Source organism: Oncorhynchus mykiss, chromosome 9, assembly GCF_057628025.1.
Source record: "Oncorhynchus mykiss isolate SJ-2025 chromosome 9, ASM5762802v1, whole genome shotgun sequence".
NCBI lineage: Eukaryota > Metazoa > Chordata > Actinopteri > Salmoniformes > Salmonidae > Oncorhynchus > Oncorhynchus mykiss.
The window spans coordinates 13,706,411-13,725,531 of record NC_143030.1 but is presented as its reverse complement, the minus strand read 5'-3'; the positions used below and the strand labels follow the sequence as shown (position 1 = coordinate 13,725,531).

The following is a 19,121-nucleotide window of genomic DNA, read 5'->3' as shown; positions in this document are numbered from 1 at the left end:
TACGCTTCATAGAGTAGTCCCTAATGGAAATATGCAAATGTTTGCTAGAACGCGCCAATAGAATCTCGCTAGCTCATGCTTGGCTCTGCCCACCTCCTTACTGTTCTGCCCACTATGACTCATTTGTTCCAATTTGAAACAACAGTCTGTGTGGTCTATCTTGGTTTAGTTATAACAAATCTTTGACTCAACTTCACCAGATGATTACATGACCCCTCAAGTTAGCCAGCTGTGTCTGGGGAAAATTACGGCGATCTATTGTATTTCCTGAACATGTTTACACGTCTAGAAAATAGTGACCCGTCCACTTAGCTAGATGTGGCTGGGGGGTGGTTATAGCTATTCTTTCACATGACACATCAATTTAGGCAAGTCTGTCTGGGTAAGCGTCATCAAATAATTATAAAATATGAATGAAAAACATTTCTGGACACTTTCGGTTTATGATATTGCAAGTAACCATTTCGCAGTATCGTTTACACCTGTATCCTGTGTGTTTGACAAAAAACAAAAACATTTGAGTCAATAGAGTGTGTGTTTACCAGAGACAATAATGTGAAGATTAACATGACCTGCACTAAACTCAGATTATGATACTCACTCTGTTTAGCACATGGCCTCACATGTGAATTCTTAAAGAGATGGGTGGGGCTAAGGCTTAAGAGGGTGTGAACGACGATGAATGGGTGTAGACAAAGAAGAGCACTACAGTAGGTGTAGCAAAACATTCAAGGGCCATTTTCTCAAAAGTGGGATTACGAGTTTATTAACTTACATTTAACATTGTTCCTCAACTGCAGTCTCTACTTTTATCCAATGTAAAAAAAAAAACACAATTGAAATTTTTGCTACATAGGATCGAATCCACGTGGAGGGTCACATATTTCAAACTCAGTTTAACATCAACTGCCACTTCTAAATAAATCAAATTCAGTGTCATGACGTTGCCCTGTTGGGTGAGGCTTACCCCCCCCATAAATACCCTTTCCCATTTGTTCTCCATTCTACAGAATGGACTATTGGAAAGCCCTTTGTCTACATAGAGAGAGTATGGTAACATCAAAAGGTTGGGAAATGGAACAATATTTCCTTTCTTAACCAGTTGAAACGTCCGTTGGTACGTAAAGAATATGATGTCAGATCAGTCGGTTTCTGGGACATTATATCTGATGATACGGTGACATAAATTGTATCTTGGAAAGTCTCCACATTCTAGATATCAGATTCACATAGAATTGTTGTGCGATTTAAATGTTTAAATATGACATTTGTGAAAAGATGAAAAGTAATTTTATCTTCTAAATGAGAGAATTGTTTTCATAAGTAAATTATGCTCACTCAATGGCCAGAGAGAGGCTGGACTGAGGGCTTGTAGTCCTGTTGTAAGGCAGGTCCTTACCAGAAATCCCCGGCAACAACGTCGCCTATGAGCACAAACCCACCGTCGCTGGACCAGACAGGACTGGCAAAAAGTGCTCTTCACTGACAAGTCGCGGTTTTGTCTCACCAGGGTGATCATCGGATTCGCGTTTATCGTCGAAGGAATGGTGTGTCACAGCATCATCGGACTAAGTTCGTTATCATTGCAGGCAATCTCAACGCTGTGCGTTAGAGGGAAGACATCCTCCTCCCTCATGTGGTACATGACATGACCCATGGCCAGCGAAGAGCCCGGATCTCAATCCTATTGAGCACGTCTGGGACCTGTTGGATCAGAGGGTGAGGGCTAGGGCCATTCCATCCAGAAATGTACGGGAACTTGCAGGTGCCTTGGTGGAAGAGTGGGGTAACATCTCACAGCAAGAACTGGCAAATCTGGTTCAGCTCATGAGGAGGAGATGCACTGCAGTACATAATGCAGCTGGTGGCCACACCAGATAATGACTTGATTTTGATCCCCCCTTTGATCAGGGACACATTATTCAATTTCTGTTAGTCACATGTCTGTGGAACTTGTTCACTTTATGTCTCAGTTGTTGAATCTTGTTATGTTCATCCAAATATTTACACATGTTAAGTTTGCGGAAAATAAACACAGTTGACAGTGAGAGGACTTTTCTTTTTTTGTTGAGTTTATCTTGCATTTTCCTTTCCGAATGAGCTGTTATTAGAATGCATACGATTGTGTATTTACGGTAGCATAGCTTCTCAAGGTCCAATAGAGACCATCCATTTGTCCCTCAGTCTTCCCGCTCTTTCATTCACACCCCACCGCCTTCCTTTGTGTAACCAGCCTTCATATCGGGTTAGTCCACTAGGGGCTTTTCATGTCATGATTAGTAATCGATGTGTGATCTATCCTGTGTATATATGTAATTCTGTGTGATTATTTAGCATTTTGGAAATAAATAATTAAGCCAATTTGTGTATTGCTGACTCAACTTATTAGATAGGGTTCGTGCAGATAACCAAGTACTTACGACAATCAGAATGAGACCGATCGAGGTGACGATTAATAATTGACTGCTATTGATATAAAAGATGTTCAGATCTTTGTTTAAGTGAGTGGATTCGGGATATATAAATGAATGCGCCCGCAGTGCCCCAGGTTATTAAAGGTTCAATTGTTGAATGGTTCAATTCAATCACGTAATCAATTAAATCTTAGGTAAATGATTTGGTAAAACAGCATGTCAAATAATTCAGACACAACATTGTAAATATGTCAAACACAGTATAACATCAACTGCTACTTCTAAATATATCAAACTCAGTACAACATCAATTGCTACTTCGAAATATATCAAACTCAGTACAACATCAACTGCTACTTCTAAATATATCAAACTCAGTACAACATCAACTGCTACAGTACTTCTAAATATATCAAAGTCAGTGTAACATCAACTGCCACTTCTGTTTAGTGCCCACAGTGTCACTGTTAAACTCTTTCTATGGTGGTGTATGTGCCTACCCTTGGTCCAGGCATGCCAGGGAAACCGATGATACCGGGAGATCCAATAGGGCCTGGGTAGCCTGGCCCGGCTGGGCGTCCAGGGAGACCGGGGAGTCCTGGTTCCCCTTTAGCCCTGTCAGCATAACCAGGCAGCCCGGGCAAACCCTGACGACCAGGCTGGCCTGGGAAACCCTTGTCACCTTGGGACAGGGAGGCACAAAATGGCGACTGTAGGAGCTTGTTGGTGACACAGATTTGACAGAAACGCATGCTTTAGGAGCCTACCACCTACCTCTAGGTCCAGGGAAACCAGGTAGTCCGTTGGCACCGTTGTCGCCCTTCTGTCCCTTCTCCAGGTAATCTACTCTGGGGGGCAGAGCGGGTGGGCCAGGGAGACCACGGTAACCTTGGTCACCTGGATCACACACGCACGCACACACACACACGCAAAAGTGCGTATACATGCGCAAGCGCGCGTACACACGTAAGCACACACACACACACACACACACACACACACACACACACACACACGCACACACACGCACACACACACACACACACACACAGACACACACACGCCATGTAATTTAGATTATATCTGTACCTCATACAGTTAGTGTCTCTTCTACACAGTAGGGTAAGAACAAATCCCAAATCAATTAAAAAAAACGTGAAACTAAACCAAAACAAATGCACTGTCAGACTTTTCATTATGTCAGAGCAGAATGATGAACTGTCAGACTATTCATTATGTCAGACCAGAATGATGAACTGTCAGACCAGAATGATGAACTGTGAAGACTTTTCATTATGTCAGACCAGAATGATGAACTGTCAGACTATTCATTATGTCAGACCAGAATGATGAACTGTCAGACCAGAATGATGAACTGTGAAGACTTTTCATTATGTCAGAGCAGAATGATGAACTGTCAGACTATTCATTATGTCAGACCAGAATGATGAACTGTCAGACCAGAATGATGAACTGTGAAGACTTTTCATTATGTCAGACCAGAATGATGAACTGTCAAGACTTTTCATTATGTCAGACCAGAATGATGAACTGTCAAGACTTTTCATTATGTCAGACCAGAATGATGAACTGTCAAGACTTTTCATTATGTCAGACCAGAATGATGAACTGTGAAGACTATTCATTATGTCAGACCAGAATGATGAACTGTCAGACTATTCATTATGTCAGACCAGAATGATGAACTGTCAGACCAGAATGATGAACTGTCAAGACTTTTCATTATGTCAGACCAGAATGATGAACTGTCAAGACTTTTCATTATGTCAGACCAGAATGATGAACTGTCAGACTATTCATTATGTCAGAGCAGAATGATGAACTGTCAGACCAGAATGATGAACTGTTAGAGCAGAATGATGAACTGTCAGAGCAGAATGATGAACTGTCAGACCCTATCCACTCTCTTCCCATAATTCCATTGATTCTGTCATTCCCAATCCTGTACCTTTAGGTCCTGGCGCTCCGAAGTCACCGGGCAGGCCGTCTTTTCCTGAGAACCCCGGAGCTCCTTTACCTCCTGGTCCACCAGGTCTTCCAGGGTTACCTGGCATTCCGGGGAAACCTACCAGTCCAGGGTAACCGCTCTCGCCTGTGAGTGGGGAAAACAAAGATGTTTAAAAATGCCTATAGTGGATCTGACGAAGATCTACTTTTGGATCGAAGTGTTGTAACTGTTTTTGCCAAATAAAGATGGAGGAATAGTGTGTACAGGTCCTGCTTATCTCTAGAAAGTCCCATCTATTCAAAAGTAGTACACTGAATAGACAGTCATTTACCCTGACCAGGAAGTTACTGTAACTAGCTGTAGATGTGTGTTGAAGATTTCCCCACTTCCTCACGTATGGCTTTAATAGAAAATGTACGGCTATTAAGGCTATATATAGGAAGTTAGCTATGGATCTTTAATTGATAATAAGTATCCCCCTTACCCTTCCTTCCTGGTCCCCCAGGGATGCCGTTTCTTCCCCCGGGGCCCGGCGGTCCCAGAAGGCCCCTGAGTCCTGATGATCCATCCCCTCCTGGTTGTCCTGGTTGTCCCTTCCTCCCAGTTGGGCCTGGGAAGCCCGTGTCACCTCTGGCTCCTTTTAAACCGGGGTAGCCTGGGTGGGGATCGGGAGGACACAGTCAGACACAACACTTTCCTCTGGGAATCAAAGGAGTACATTCAATGACATTCAAAAAGGGAGGGAGAAATGCTGATAAATACAAATATAGAAACATTACATGAATATAACATTGTAACGTGCTGTCAGAAACACAACTTACCTTTTTTTGTACTGTCAGAAACACAACTTACCTTTTTTTGTACTGTCAGAAACACAACATACCTTGCTGTCCATAAGCAGTACTATTGTAATATGCAGTATCAAAATTACAACTAAAAGGATTTTGACAATTCAGAATGAAACATACAGTATGAGCCGACACACGGAAGGAATGTCCAGTTACATTATTTTCTGTCGTAGTTTAAGATGCAATTGTACATAAGGGTTCAGGTTGCTGAATGAATGAATTAAAAGGTAGAATAGGGACATGGGTATAAAGTATTACCTCTGGTTAACATATTTGACTGTAACCAGTAAAATATCTTATCAACGGATGAAAAATGATCATGCCAATGTTTATGATAAAATATACTGTACACTCAAGTGCAATTCCAGAGTAAAATTAGATAGCTCAAACACATAAATACACTCTAGAAAGCCTTCTATGGTTGCTGTCTTCTGGAAGTTTCTAGAAAGCCTTCTGTGGTTGCTGTCTTCTACACGTTTCTAGAACAGGCATCTATGGTTGCTGTCTTCTAGACGTTTATAGAAGAAGCTTCCGTGGTTGCTGTCTTCTAGAAGTTTATAGAACAAGCTTCCGTGGTTGCTGTCTTCTAGAAGTTTCTAGAACAGGCTTCTAGGCTCGACGTTTTAGGTGAGTGGGTTGGATAGCTAAGATGGGGTCAAGGGTTCACACAAGCTTATCAATGTTACAGCGACACACACACCTGCTTTAGTTAAGTTTAGTCAGGGTTTCAAACTACAATTTCTTCCATATCTTTATTTGGACTCAAATGCTCTGGGTTTTGATCCGTCGGGAGTTCTAGACGCAGGTTGTTCTAAAATGTGACATTCCAAAGGAGCACTGAGAGGTGGTGAGATGGGCAGAGGGGGGAGGGGGGGGGAGTGGGGTTGTTCTGAGATGGAGAAGTGGACTGGGATGGAGGGATGAATGGAAGGGAGTAGCTCACCTTGACAGCCTAGGGAGAGACCCAACACCAAAAAGAGAGGGATGGAAGGATGATAGGATGGATGGAGATGATGGTGAAGAGAGAAAGAGGGTGAGGAGATGCTTTTGGTGATGGAGTTCACAAACAGGCAACCAGATTTACAGGCAAACAAACTGAAGGTCAGGAAATAGAGAGAACATATCTATAAAGGCATGAAGGAGGAAAGAGTATCTGTGTGTTCTCTCTGTGGGCTAAAAGGAGGAGAGAGTATCTGTGTGTTCTCTCTGTGGGCTAAAAAGAGGAGAGAGTCTGTGTTCTCTCTGTGGGCTAAAAGGAGGAGAGAGTCTCTGTGTGTTCTCTCTGTGGGCTAAAAAGAGGAGAGAGTCTGTGTTCCTTCTGTGGGCTAAAAGGAGGTGAGAATCTCTGTGTGTTCTCTCTGTGGGCTAAAAGTAGGAGGGAGTCTGTGTGCTCTCTCTGTGAGCTAAAAGGAGGAGAGAATCTCTGTGTGTTCTCTCTGTGGGCTAAAAGTAGGAGGGAGTCTGTGTGCTCTCTCTGTGAGCTAAAAGGAGGAAATATTGTGTGTTTTCTCTGTGGGCTAAAAGGAAAAACAACAAGTAGAAGATATCTGGGAGCTGGAATAAATGGATTCAATGAATTAATGACAACATTCCCAAACATTCTGGACAAAATTCCTACTGGGTTTCAATTAGTCAGCGTTCTGAGTTCCGACTCTCACCTGGAGATCCGGGAAATCCTTTGCTTCCGGCTGGTCCAGCAGGACCGGGAAATCCATTGCCTCTGTCTCCAGGAAGTCCGGGAAGACCTAGAGTTCCGGGGTAGCCATCCGTACCGCGCTCACCCTTAGCTCCGGGAATGCCCGACCGACCATCAAAACCTGTGATAATACGGGACACAAGGTAAGATACAGCAGGGCCCACAGGAACATACAGTACAGATAGACAGAGCCACATAAAAACATCCCCACTAAATAATATGTGAAGCATCTATGCGGGAATTTTAAAGGCTTTATGAAGGCTTTGAAGTTGTAGGCAGTTTAAAGCGTTTTCATAGAGAGACAGACAGACAGACTAACTGCCACACCCTGATCTGTTTCACCTGTCCTTGTGCTTGTCTCCACCCCCCTCCAGCTGTCGTCCATCTTCCCCGTTATCCCCTGGGTATTTATACCTGTGTTTTCAGTCTGTCTGTGGCACTTCCTCTTGTTTGTTCAAGTCAACCAATGTTTTTTTGTCTCAGCTCCTGCTTTTCCCCAGTCTCTCTTTTTCTCACCCTCCTGGTTTTGACCCTTGCCTGTCCTGACTCTGAGCCCTCCTGGTTTTGACCCTTGCCTGTCCTGACTCTGAGCCCTCCTGGTTTTGACCCTTGCCTGTCCTGACTCTAAGCCCTCCTGGTTTAGACCCTTGCCTGTCCTGACTCTGAGCCCTCCTGGTTTTGACCCTTGCCTGTCCTGACTCTGAGCCCTCCTGGTTTTGACCCTTGCCTGTCCTGACTCTGAGCCCTCCTGGTTTTGACCCTTGCCTGTCCTGACTCTAAGCCCTCCTGGTTTTGACCCTTGCCTGTCCTGACTCTGAGCCCTCCTGGTTTTGACCCTTACCTGTCCTGACCCTGAGCCCTCCTGGTTTTGACCCTTGCCTGTCCTGACCCTGAGCCCTCCTGGTTTTGACCCTTGCCTGTCCTGACTCTGAGCCCGCCTGCCTGACCACTCTGACTGACCCTGAGCCCTCCTGGTTTTGACCCTTGCCTGTCCTGACTCTGAGCCCTCCTGGTTTTGACCCTTGCCTGTCCTGACTCTGAGCCCACCTGCCTGACCACTCTGACTGACCCTGAGCCCTCCTGGTTTTGACCCTTGCCTGTCCTGACTCTGAGCCCTCCTGGTTTTGACCCTTGCCTGTCCTGACTCTGAGCCCGCCTGCCTGACCACTCTGACTGACCCTGAGCCCTCCTGGTTTTGACCCTTGCCTGTCCTGACTCTGAGCCCGCCTGCCTGACCACTCTGACTGACCCTGAGCCCTCCTGGTTTTGACCCTTGCCTGTCCTGACTCTGAGCCCTCCTGGTTTTGACCCTTGCCTGTCCTGACTCTGAGCCCGCCTGCCTGACCACTCTGACTGACCCTGAGCCCTCCTGGTTTTGACCCTTGCCTGTCCTGACTCTGAGCCCTCCTGGTTTTGACCCTTGCCTGTCCTGACTCTAAGCCCTCCTGGTTTAGACCCTTGCCTGTCCTGACTCTGAGCCCTCCTGGTTTTGACCCTTGCCTGTCCTGACTCTGAGCCCTCCTGGTTTTGACCCTTGCCTGTCCTGACTCTGAGCCCTCCTGGTTTTGACCCTTGCCTGTCCTGACTCTAAGCCCTCCTGGTTTTGACCCTTGCCTGTCCTGACTCTGAGCCCTCCTGGTTTTGACCCTTACCTGTCCTGACCCTGAGCCCTCCTGGTTTTGACCCTTGCCTGTCCTGACCCTGAGCCCTCCTGGTTTTGACCCTTGCCTGTCCTGACTCTGAGCCCGCCTGCCTGACCCCTCTGACTGACCCTGAGCCCTCCTGGTTTTGACCCTTGCCTGTCCTGACTCTGAGCCCTCCTGGTTTTGACCCTTGCCTGTCCTGACTCTGAGCCCACCTGCCTGACCACTCTGACTGACCCTGAGCCCTCCTGGTTTTGACCCTTGCCTGTCCTGACTCTGAGCCCTCCTGGTTTTGACCCTTGCCTGTCCTGACTCTGAGCCCGCCTGCCTGACCACTCTGACTGACCCTGAGCCCTCCTGGTTTTGACCCTTGCCTGTCCTGACTCTGAGCCCGCCTGCCTGACCACTCTGACTGACCCTGAGCCCTCCTGGTTTTGACCCTTGCCTGTCCTGACTCTGAGCCCTCCTGGTTTTGACCCTTGCCTGTCCTGACTCTGAGCCCGCCTGCCTGACCACTCTGACTGACCCTGAGCCCTCCTGGTTTTGACCCTTGCCTGTCCTGACTCTGAGCCCTCCTGGTTTTGACCCTTGCCTGTCCTGACTCTGAGCCCGCCTGCCTGACCACTCTGACTGACCCTGAGCCCTCCTGGTTTTGACCCTTGCCTGTCCTGACTCTGAGCCCGCCTGCCTGACCACTCTGACTGACCCTGAGCCCTCCTGGTTTTGACCCTTGCCTGTCCTGACTCTGAGCCCGCCTGCCTGACCACTCTGACTGACCCTGAGCCTGCCTGCCTGACCACTCTGACTGACTCTGAGCCTGCCTGCCTGACCACTCTGACTGACCCTGAGCCTGCCTGCCTGACCACTCTGACTGACTCTGACCCTGAGCCTGCCTGACCACTCTGCCTGACCCTGAGCCTGCCTGCCTGACCACTCTGACTGACCCTGAGCCTGCCTGCCTGACCACTCTGACTGACCCTGAGCCTGCCTGCCTGACCACTCTGACTGACCCTGACCCTGAGCCTGCCTGACCACTCTGCCTGACCCTGAGCCTGCCTGCATGACCACTCTGACTGACCCTGAGCCTGCCTGCCTGACCACTCTGACTGACCCTGAGCCTGCCTGCCTGACCACTCTGACTGACCCTGAGCCTGCCTGCCTGACCACTCTGACTGACCCTGAGCCTGCCTGCCTGACCACTCTGACTGACCCTGAGCCTGCCTGCCTGACCACTCTGACTGACCCTGAGCCTGCCTGCCTGACCACTCTGACTGACCCTGAGCCTGCCTGCCTGACCACTCTGACTGACCCTGAGCCTGCCTGCCTGACCACTCTGACTGACCCTGAGCCTGCCTGCCTGACCACTCTGACTGACCCTGAGCCTGCCTGCCTGACCACTCTGACTGACCCTGAGCCTGCCTGCCTGACCACTCTGACTGACCCTGAGCCTGCCTGCCTGACCACTTTGACTGACCCTGAGCCTGCCTGCCTGACCACTCTGACTGACCCTGAGCCTGCCTGCCTGACCACTCTGACTGACCCTGAGCCTGCCTGCCTGACCACTCTGACTGACCCTGAGCCTGCCTGCCTGACCACTTTGACTGACCCTGAGCCTGCCTGCCTGACCACTCTGACTGACCCTGAGCCTGCCTGCCTGACCACTCTGACTGACCCTGAGCCTGCCTGCCTGACCACTCTGACTGACCCTGGGCCTGCCTGCCTGACCACTCTGACTGACCCTGAGCCTGCCTGCCTGACCACTCTGACTGACCCTGGGCCTGCCTGACCACTCTGACTGACCCTGGGCCTGCCTGACCACTCTGACTGACCCTGAGCCTGCCTGCCGTCAGGTAACCGTTGCCCCACCTCTGGTTTACTGACCCCTGCCTGCCCTCGACCTGTCTATTACCCTGTTGGATTATTAAACGGTGGTTAACTCGACGTTGTCTGCATCTGGGTCTTACCTTCAAACATGATACAGACAGATAGATAGATGGCTGGTTACATAGATATTGTATTGGTTCCTGAAGGGATATTCATTAGATGATTAGGTAGTTATCATGCTGAGACCCACCTGATCCTCCGGGAAGTCCTGATGCTCCTGGCTCTCCCTTGTCTCCTGGTCCTCCTGGGAACCCAGGTGTTCCAGGGAGCCCTGTTGAGGACCCCAGCACCTCCCCCGGCCGGCCCTTCCCCCCTGGCCGCCCCGGGAGCCCGTTCTTCCCTGGTGCCCCTGGACGACCCTCGCCTGGGATACCTGGGCCACCCGCATCTCCTCTGGGGCCAGGGAAACCTGGGAGGGAGGGAGGATGAGGATAGAGTTGGTTCAATTCCATACATCTTTACTTTCACTATTATTTATGCCATGTAGCAGACACTACAGGCCATTCGTTGTTGGCAGAAATCAAAAGACTAAGTGGAAGTCATAGGAAAGTTCAGTCAGTTTAATTCAGCAAATATTTATTGTCAGTAATTGGCAGCAATTACAAAAGCCAGTCTAACCAGAAGTCATATACTATAAATATCAACAATGGACCATAGATATCAGTGGTCAGTGGATGGTCAGTTGATGGTCAGATGATGGTCAGTACAGGGTCAGTAGATGGTTAGTAGGGTTAGTAGATGGTCAGTAGAGGGTCAGAAGATGGTCAGTAGAGGGTCAGTAGAGGGTCAGTAGCGGGTCAGTAGATGGTTAGTAGAGGGTCAGTAGATGGTCAGCAGGTGATCAGTAAATGATCAGTAGATGGCTAGTAGATGGTCAGTAGAGGGTCAGTAGATGGTTAGTAGATGGTCAGTAGAGGGTCAGTAGATGGTCAATAGATGATCAGTAAATGATCAGTAGATGGTTAGTAGATGGTCATGTTGGAAAGGAAAAGAGTGGTGAATAAGGTAGGAGGGGCAACAACAGCTGTGTTTTTACCTTGTGGCCCAGGCTGGCCCCCGTAACCTGGGTCTCCTCTCTCTCCCTTCCCTCCGTCAAAACCGGGCCGACCGGGACCACCTGGGAAACCTGGCTCGCCCTTGGGACCTACACACGCACACACACACACACACACACACACACACACACACACACACACACACACACACACACACACACACACACACACACACACACACACACACACACACACACACACACACACACACACACACACACACACACACACACACACACACACACACACATTTCCAACCTCTGTGTAAAAAATCATTGTCAAATGACAAAACAGGAAGTGTTGCCATGGTGATGAAGTATGTTTGTTACCTAGTCTTCCAGGTATTCCGGGGAGGCCTGGGATTCCATCCTCACCAGGTAGACGACATGGTAGCGTCAGCCCTAGTAACAGTCAGTCAGATCACGGTTAACACACACACACTGGAGTAAAGCCCTCTATGTCTCAGTAAAACTGGTACAATACCACCGGAAGATTATAGTACAGTCTAGCTTATACATCCATATTGGTCATCACTGTAACACATTACTGTTATTCGTTAAGACTTCATGTTTGTTTATGGATTTGCATTGATGTGATAATGATTCTGTTAGATTATGGTGAGGATATAATGTCAGTGTGTTGATTTAAAAGTAGTAAGTCATTGATTAAACCAATGCTAATAGTCATGGCCTGTTAAAAGTGATTCACATTTAGTAAGTAACTGAATCTCTTTTCTTTGGTATTATTAAGGTCTGATTGGCTAGCCGCCATCGTAGTCCCCCCTCCAACTTGGTATTATTAAGGTCTGATTGGCTAGCCGCCATCGTAGTCCCCCCTCCAACTTGGTATTATTAAGGTCTGATTGGCTAGCCGCCATCATAGTCCCCCCTCCAACTTGGTATTATTAAGGTCTGATTGGCTAGCCGCCATCGTAGTCCCCCCTCCAACTTGGTATTATTAAGGTCTGATTGGCTAGCCGCCATCGTAGTCCCCCCTCCAACTTGGTATTATTAAGGTCTGATTGGCTAGCCGCCATCGTAGTCCCCCCTCCAACTTGGTATTATTAAGATCTGATTGGCTACCCGCCATCGTAGTCCCCCCTCCAACTTGGTATTATTAAGGTCTGATTGGCTATCCGCCATCGTAGTCCCCCCTCCAACTTGGTATTATTAAGGTCTGATTGGCTAGCCGCCATCGTAGTCCCCCCTCCAACTTGGTATTATTAAGGTCTGATTGGCTAGCCGCCATCGTAGTCCCCCCTCCAACTTGGTATTAAGGTCTGATTGGCTAGCCGCCATCGTAGTCCCCCCTCCAACTTGGTATTATTAAGGTCTGATTGGCTAGCCGCCATCGTAGTCCCCCCTCCAACTTGGTATTATTAAGGTCTGATTGGCTAGCCGCCATCGTAGTCCCCCCTCCAACTTGGTATTACTAAGGTCTGATTGGCTACCCGCCATCGTAGTCCCCCCTCCAACTTGGTTAAGCACTTAGCAGAGGCAAAGCTTAATGCATGCGCCAGCAACTCTGATTGGAGCAGAAGGAGTAAAGTAGTGCACTGCTAACTGCCACTGAAAGCTCCTAACCATGGGAACATTAAGCTCCTAACCATGTGAACATTAAGCTCCTAACCATGGGAACATTAAGCTCCTAACCATGGGAACATTAAGCTCCTAACCATGGGAACATTAAGCTCCTAACCATGTGAACATTAAGCTCCTAACCATGTGAACATTAAGCTCCTAACCATGTGAACATTAAGCTCCTAACCATGTGAACATTAAGCTCCTAACCATGTGAACATTAAGCTCCTAACCATGTGAACATTACGCTCCTAACCATGGGAACATTACGCTCCTAACCATGGGAACATTAAGCTCCTAACCATGGGAACATTAAGCTCCTAACCATGTGAACATTAAGCTCCTAACCATGGGAACATTACGCTCCTAACCATGTGAACATTAAGCTCCTAACCATGTGAACATTAAGCTCCTAACCATGGGAACATTAAGCTCCTAACCATGGGAACATTAAGCTCCTAACCATGGGAACATTACGCTCCTAACCATGGGAACATTAAGCTCCTAACCATGGGAACATTACGCTCCTAACCATGTGAACATTAAGCTCCTAACCATGGGAACATTAAGCTCCTAACCATGTGAACGTTAAGCTCCTAACCATTGGAACATTAAGCTCCTAACCATGTGAACATTAAGCTCCTAACCATGGGAACATTAAGCTCCTAACCATGGGAACATTAAGCTCCTAACCATGGGAACATTAAGCTCCTAACCATGTGAACATTAAGCTCCTAACCATGGGAACATTAAGCTCCTAACCATGTGAACATTAAGCTCCTAACCATGGGAACATTAAGCTCCTAACCATGGGAACATTAAGCTCCTAACCATGGGAACATTAAGCTCCTAACCATGGGAACATTAAGCTCCTAACCATGTGAACATTAAGCTCCTAACCATGTGAACATTAAGCTCCTAACCATGGGAACATTAAGCTCCTAACCATGGGAACATTAAGCTCCTAACCATGTGAACATTAAGCTCCTAACCATGGGAACATTAAGCTCCTAACCATGGGAACATTAAGCTCCTAACCATGGGAACATTAAGCTCCTAACCATGGGAACATTAAGCTCCTAACCATGGGAACATTAAGCTCCTAACCATGGGAACATTAAGCTCCTAACCATGGGAACATTAAGCTCCTAACCATGTGAACATTAAGCTCCTAACCATGTGAACATTAAGCTCCTAACCATGGGAACATTAAGCTCCTAACCATGGGAACATTAAGCTCCTAACCATGTGAACATTAAGCTCCTAACCATGGGAACATTAAGCTCCTAACCATGGGAACATTAAGCTCCTAACCATGGGAACATTAAGCTCCTAACCATGGGAACATTAAGCTCCTAACCATGTGAACATTAAGCTCCTAACCATGTGAACATTAAGCTCCTAACCATGGGAACATTAAGCTCCTAACCATGGGAACATTAAGCTCCTAACCATGGGAACATTAAGCTCCTAACCATGTGAACATTAAGCTCCTAACCATGTGAACATTAAGCTCCTAACCATGGGAACATTACGCTCCTAACCATGGGAACATTAAGCTCCTAACCATGTGAACATTAAGCTCCTAACCATGTGAACATTAAGCTCCTAACCATGTGAACATTAAGCTCCTAACCATGGGAACATTAAGCTCCTAACCATGGGAACATTAAGCTCCTAACCAGTAGGAGAGTAAGAGAGATGTAGCTCGGAACGTAGCTCTGTTGCTAGCCACCCTGGACAAGAGCTACTGGGAACTCAACACTGGTCAACATGTCCATCATCAAGTGTCAATCATCAACTGAGTCAAGCCCAATGGAATCCCAATCATGTGGTGCAACAAGGAGCTTCCATCTGTGACATTATGAACAAACGGTGGACACGTCCTTTCTGTGCCATGACAAGGTTCAAATGAGCAGTTGGGATGTTTCATTCAAACAGTGGCCACTGGATTATCTAGTATCTCCTGAGCCACAGGTACAGTACACAGTACCGTGGCCAACTGTCTGTCATCCATTTTGACACCAGAACGTTCCATGACAATGACATTCCATCTGAGAATGGAATCATATTGTCTTGGAACTCCCGGTGGCAAAATGGCTGCCATTGAAACTGAATCTCAAACAGAGTTGTCCTAAAATACTTTATCTAGGGCTCGGGTTTCTCTGTCCAGGGCAGTTCTCTTTAGCTTCTCACCTCCCTCTGCATCATTAACCCCCTCCTGCCCACAGCTGTCACCTGGTCAGACAAACATGCACAGGATCAGAGAGATGGAGGGATGAAAATACAGAGAAGAAGAGGGGGAAGAAAGAAAGAGAGAGAGAAATAAAGAAAGATAGAAAGAAAGTAAGAGAGACGGGGAGCGATACTGGGAGGACAGGACGGTAGAGGGCAAGCCAATCAAGGTCATTCAGGTCATTTGCATATAGTCAAGCCAATCAATGCATAAGCCAAATAAAATAATGAAATCAAACAATCAGCAAATCAGAGGTTAGAGATTCAGCTCATTCAGTTAAGGTATAAGCAAAATAAAAATCATTCTGAGATGTTGGGCCAAGTTGATTGTTTTCCGGGAAGAGGAGAGAAATAGAGGGAGAAAGTGATATTATCAAAATGATGAAGCTACTGTTTATAGTAACTTAATTAAACTACATTGCATTAAACTTGCATTGCACTCTTTTTGTCTCTCTCTTTTCAAAAGAGAATAACATGTTGTATTCAAAATAACTTTTAGCATTAGCTTTATTGTGTCAGAAAACGTAAGCAACAGTCACACACACGTTCATTCATATGAGTGGCAAAAAGCTGTTGGGTTTTGTGTCGTTCAGTCTCAGAGAAGAGTCAGCTAGCTAGTCAAATTTGAGTCCAATGGTGTTTCTTTATTACTCCATATTAGGCAATCCTAACTCTTCAGCAGGACTCCATATTAGGACATCTTAATGTTTCAGCAGGACTCCATATTAGGCGATCCTAACTCTTCAGCAGGACTCCATATTAGGACATCTTAATGTTTCAGCAGGACTCCATATTAGGCAATCCTAACTCTTCAGCAGGACTCCATATTAGGACATCTTAATGTTTCAGCAGGACTCCATATTAGGCAATCCTAACTCTTCAGCAGGACTCCATATTAGGACATCTTAATGTTTCAGCAGGACTCCATATTAGGCAATCCTAACTCTTCAGCAGGACTCCATATTAGGACATCTTAATGTTTCAGCAGGACTCCATATTAGGCAATCCTAATTCTTCAGCAGGACTCCATATTAGGCCATCCTAATTCTTCAGCAGGACTCCATATTAGGCCATCCTAATTCTTCAGCAGGACTCCATATTAGGCCATCCTAATTCTTCAGCAGGACTCCATATTAGGCCATCCTAATTCTTCAGCAGGACTCCATATTAGGCAATCCTAACTCTTCAGCAGGACTCCATATTAGGACATCTTAATGTTTCAGCAGGACTCCATATTAGGCAATCCTAATTCTTCAGCAGGACTCCATATTAGGCCATCCTAATTCTTCAGCAGGACTCCATATTAGGCAATCCTAATTCTTCAGCAGGACTCCATATTAGGACATCTTATGGTTTCAGCAGGATTGCATATTAGGACATCTTAATGTTTCAGCAGGACTCCATATTAGGACATCCTAATGTTACAGCAGGACTCCATATTAGGACATCCTAATGTTACAGCAGGACTCCATATTAGGACATCCCAATGTTTCAGCAGAACTCCATATTAGGACATCCTAATGTTTCAGCAGGACTCCTGTCATTGTCATCAGGTATTGTCAGTCTCCTGAACACTTGGTCTAAATTATCATTACATTAACATCCAACTTGTATTCCTTTTTCCCAAAAAATATCAGTTTCTCTCTCCTCTGAGATTGAAGAATCACAGGACAGCAGTAGCATAATCACAGTAAATGAATTACTGTTGATCTGTGTGAATCGATTAAGCAGCTAGCTAGAGGAAGGATAAGCACATTAATGACGCCCATTAATAAACCCACCAACTGCCTGAAAGGGAATGAATGTTGGGAGGAGAACCGTGTAGATGTAGCAAGCTGCGAGAATGCCTCCTTATTGTTCTGTATGTTCCAATTATGCTGCTTTTCTTTGTACCTGTAGTTTATGGTTGTCTGTGGTACAGAAATACGTTGTGTTGTTCACACAATGGGAAGTAAGAGTGATTCTCAGAAGTCGATCTGTTAGACAGTTTGTATGGACTATATAGTTCTCCTGTGGAGAGAATAGGAGGTACTGTATGTGCGGAAGGCACATTTCACTTGAATGCATTCAGCTGTACAACTGACTAATTATCCCCCTTTCCCTCTCTCCCTCTCTCCCTCATTGGGTGTCTGTAGTGGCACATACCTGGAGGGCCAGGTAAACCAGGTTGCCCTGGTAACCCCGCAAAGCCCGAGTCGCCTGGAAACCCACGGGGTCCGATGGAACCCTGGTAGCCAATCCCGTTCTCTCCAGGTTCACCGGCGCGACCTTTGGCGCCTGAGAACCCTGGGAATCCTCTCTCTCCAATGGTTCCATAGCCATCAACATCAGCCTGAGGAGAGGATCATGTCTGTTAAAAGGGATACTTGGGGATTTTGACAATGAGACCTTTTATCTACTTCCCCAGAGTCAGATGAACACGCAGAAACCATCGTTATGTCTCTGTGTGCAGTTTGAAGGAAGTTGTTAACAAGCGCTAACACAATTGGTAATTAGCATTAGCCCAATGACTGGAAGTCTATGGTTACCTGCTAGCAGCATTGGCTCACCAAACTACCTCTAACTTATTTTATACTGGACACAGACATAAAAATGTGTGTGTGTGTGTGTGTGTGTGTGTGTGACTCACAGGAGGCCCAGGCTGTCCGGGGGACCCAGGAAGTCCGTCTCTCCCGGGTCGGCCCATGTTTCCAGGGGGCCCTCGAAGGCCCTGGGCCCCCTGTTCACCCTGGATCCCTCCGCTGAACGAGGGGTAGAAGGAGGCACCCTTTTCTCCTTTACGCCCGAAGAAACCCCTCTCGCCCACACGGCCCTGAGGGGAGAAGAAGAGGTGTTATCATCACACAGTTTGTCAGTATACCTCAGATTTGTAAACTCATGAATGTACACTATCATAGTTTGAGAATTGTAAACATTGAACAGAGGAAAGAGAGTTGACAACTGCTTCATTTTTTTTAGAGTAAATGTCATTATTAGCAGTATTTTACTTATTTGGAGAACATTTTGGTCACTGGAAACTTACAGGTGTTCCTGGTTGTCCTCCGAAACCGGGTATGCCTGGGTCTCCACTTTCGCCCTTCCTGCCGAAGGCACCAGGTCTTCCATCAGACCCAGGAGCCCCCGGGGCCCCCACCCCACCCGTGGTGCCTCCTCCCAGGCAGTTACAGTCACCCAGTTCCCCTGGACCACAGAGGAAGATGGAGGTAAGGAGTTTAGGATCGAGATGTAGAAAAGCTTTATTGTCCTGACGTCGGGCAATTTGATTTGTAACTTTATGAAAACACAATACACCTAAGAGGTGTGGAAAGGAATTGGGTTTGAGAGTTATAGTGTAAAATGGCTGTACAGATGTCTGAGCACGTACTGTGTGTATGTGAGTTTGCGTGTGTGTTTGCGTGCATGCGCCTTTCTGTGTGTGTGTGCATGATTGTGAGTGTGTGTGTGTGTGTTACTTCTAGGTTAGACTACTGCAATGCTCTACTTTCCAGCTACCCGGATAAAGAACTAAATAAACTTCAGTTAGTGCTAAATACGGCTATTAGAATCCTGACTAGAACCCCAAAATTGGATCATATTACTTCAGTGCTAGACTCCCTACACTGTCAAGGCAAGGGCTGATTTCAAGGTTTTACTGCTAACCTATAAAGCATTACATGGGCTTGCTCCTACTTATCTTTCCGATTAGGTCCTGCCGTATATAGTTCACCGTATATACTTTCTGAATGCCCTGTATATATACCTACACGTACGCTACGGTCACAAGACGCAGGCCTTCTTATTGTCCCTAGAATTTCTAA

General features: G+C 46.7%; 1 protein-coding gene across 1 annotated transcript in view; it reads right to left on the bottom strand.

Moving 5' to 3' along the window:
• The window catches only part of LOC110532911 (uncharacterized), a 229,663-nt gene that overhangs the window by 28,821 nt on the left and 181,721 nt on the right, over positions 1 to 19,121 (bottom strand). Inside the window, exons 21-31 of the mRNA XM_036987303.2 lie at positions 18,347 to 18,504; positions 17,954 to 18,136; positions 17,470 to 17,656; positions 11,839 to 11,910; positions 11,491 to 11,598; positions 10,645 to 10,863; positions 6,890 to 7,048; positions 4,868 to 5,038; positions 4,384 to 4,527; positions 3,189 to 3,311; positions 2,915 to 3,096 (exon numbers count right to left, since the gene is read on the bottom strand). Coding sequence (XP_036843198.2) covers positions 2,915 to 3,096; positions 3,189 to 3,311; positions 4,384 to 4,527; positions 4,868 to 5,038; positions 6,890 to 7,048; positions 10,645 to 10,863; positions 11,491 to 11,598; positions 11,839 to 11,910; positions 17,470 to 17,656; positions 17,954 to 18,136; positions 18,347 to 18,504 — 1,706 coding nt within the window. The remainder of the gene's footprint in view (positions 1 to 2,914; positions 3,097 to 3,188; positions 3,312 to 4,383; positions 4,528 to 4,867; positions 5,039 to 6,889; positions 7,049 to 10,644; positions 10,864 to 11,490; positions 11,599 to 11,838; positions 11,911 to 17,469; positions 17,657 to 17,953; positions 18,137 to 18,346; positions 18,505 to 19,121) is intronic.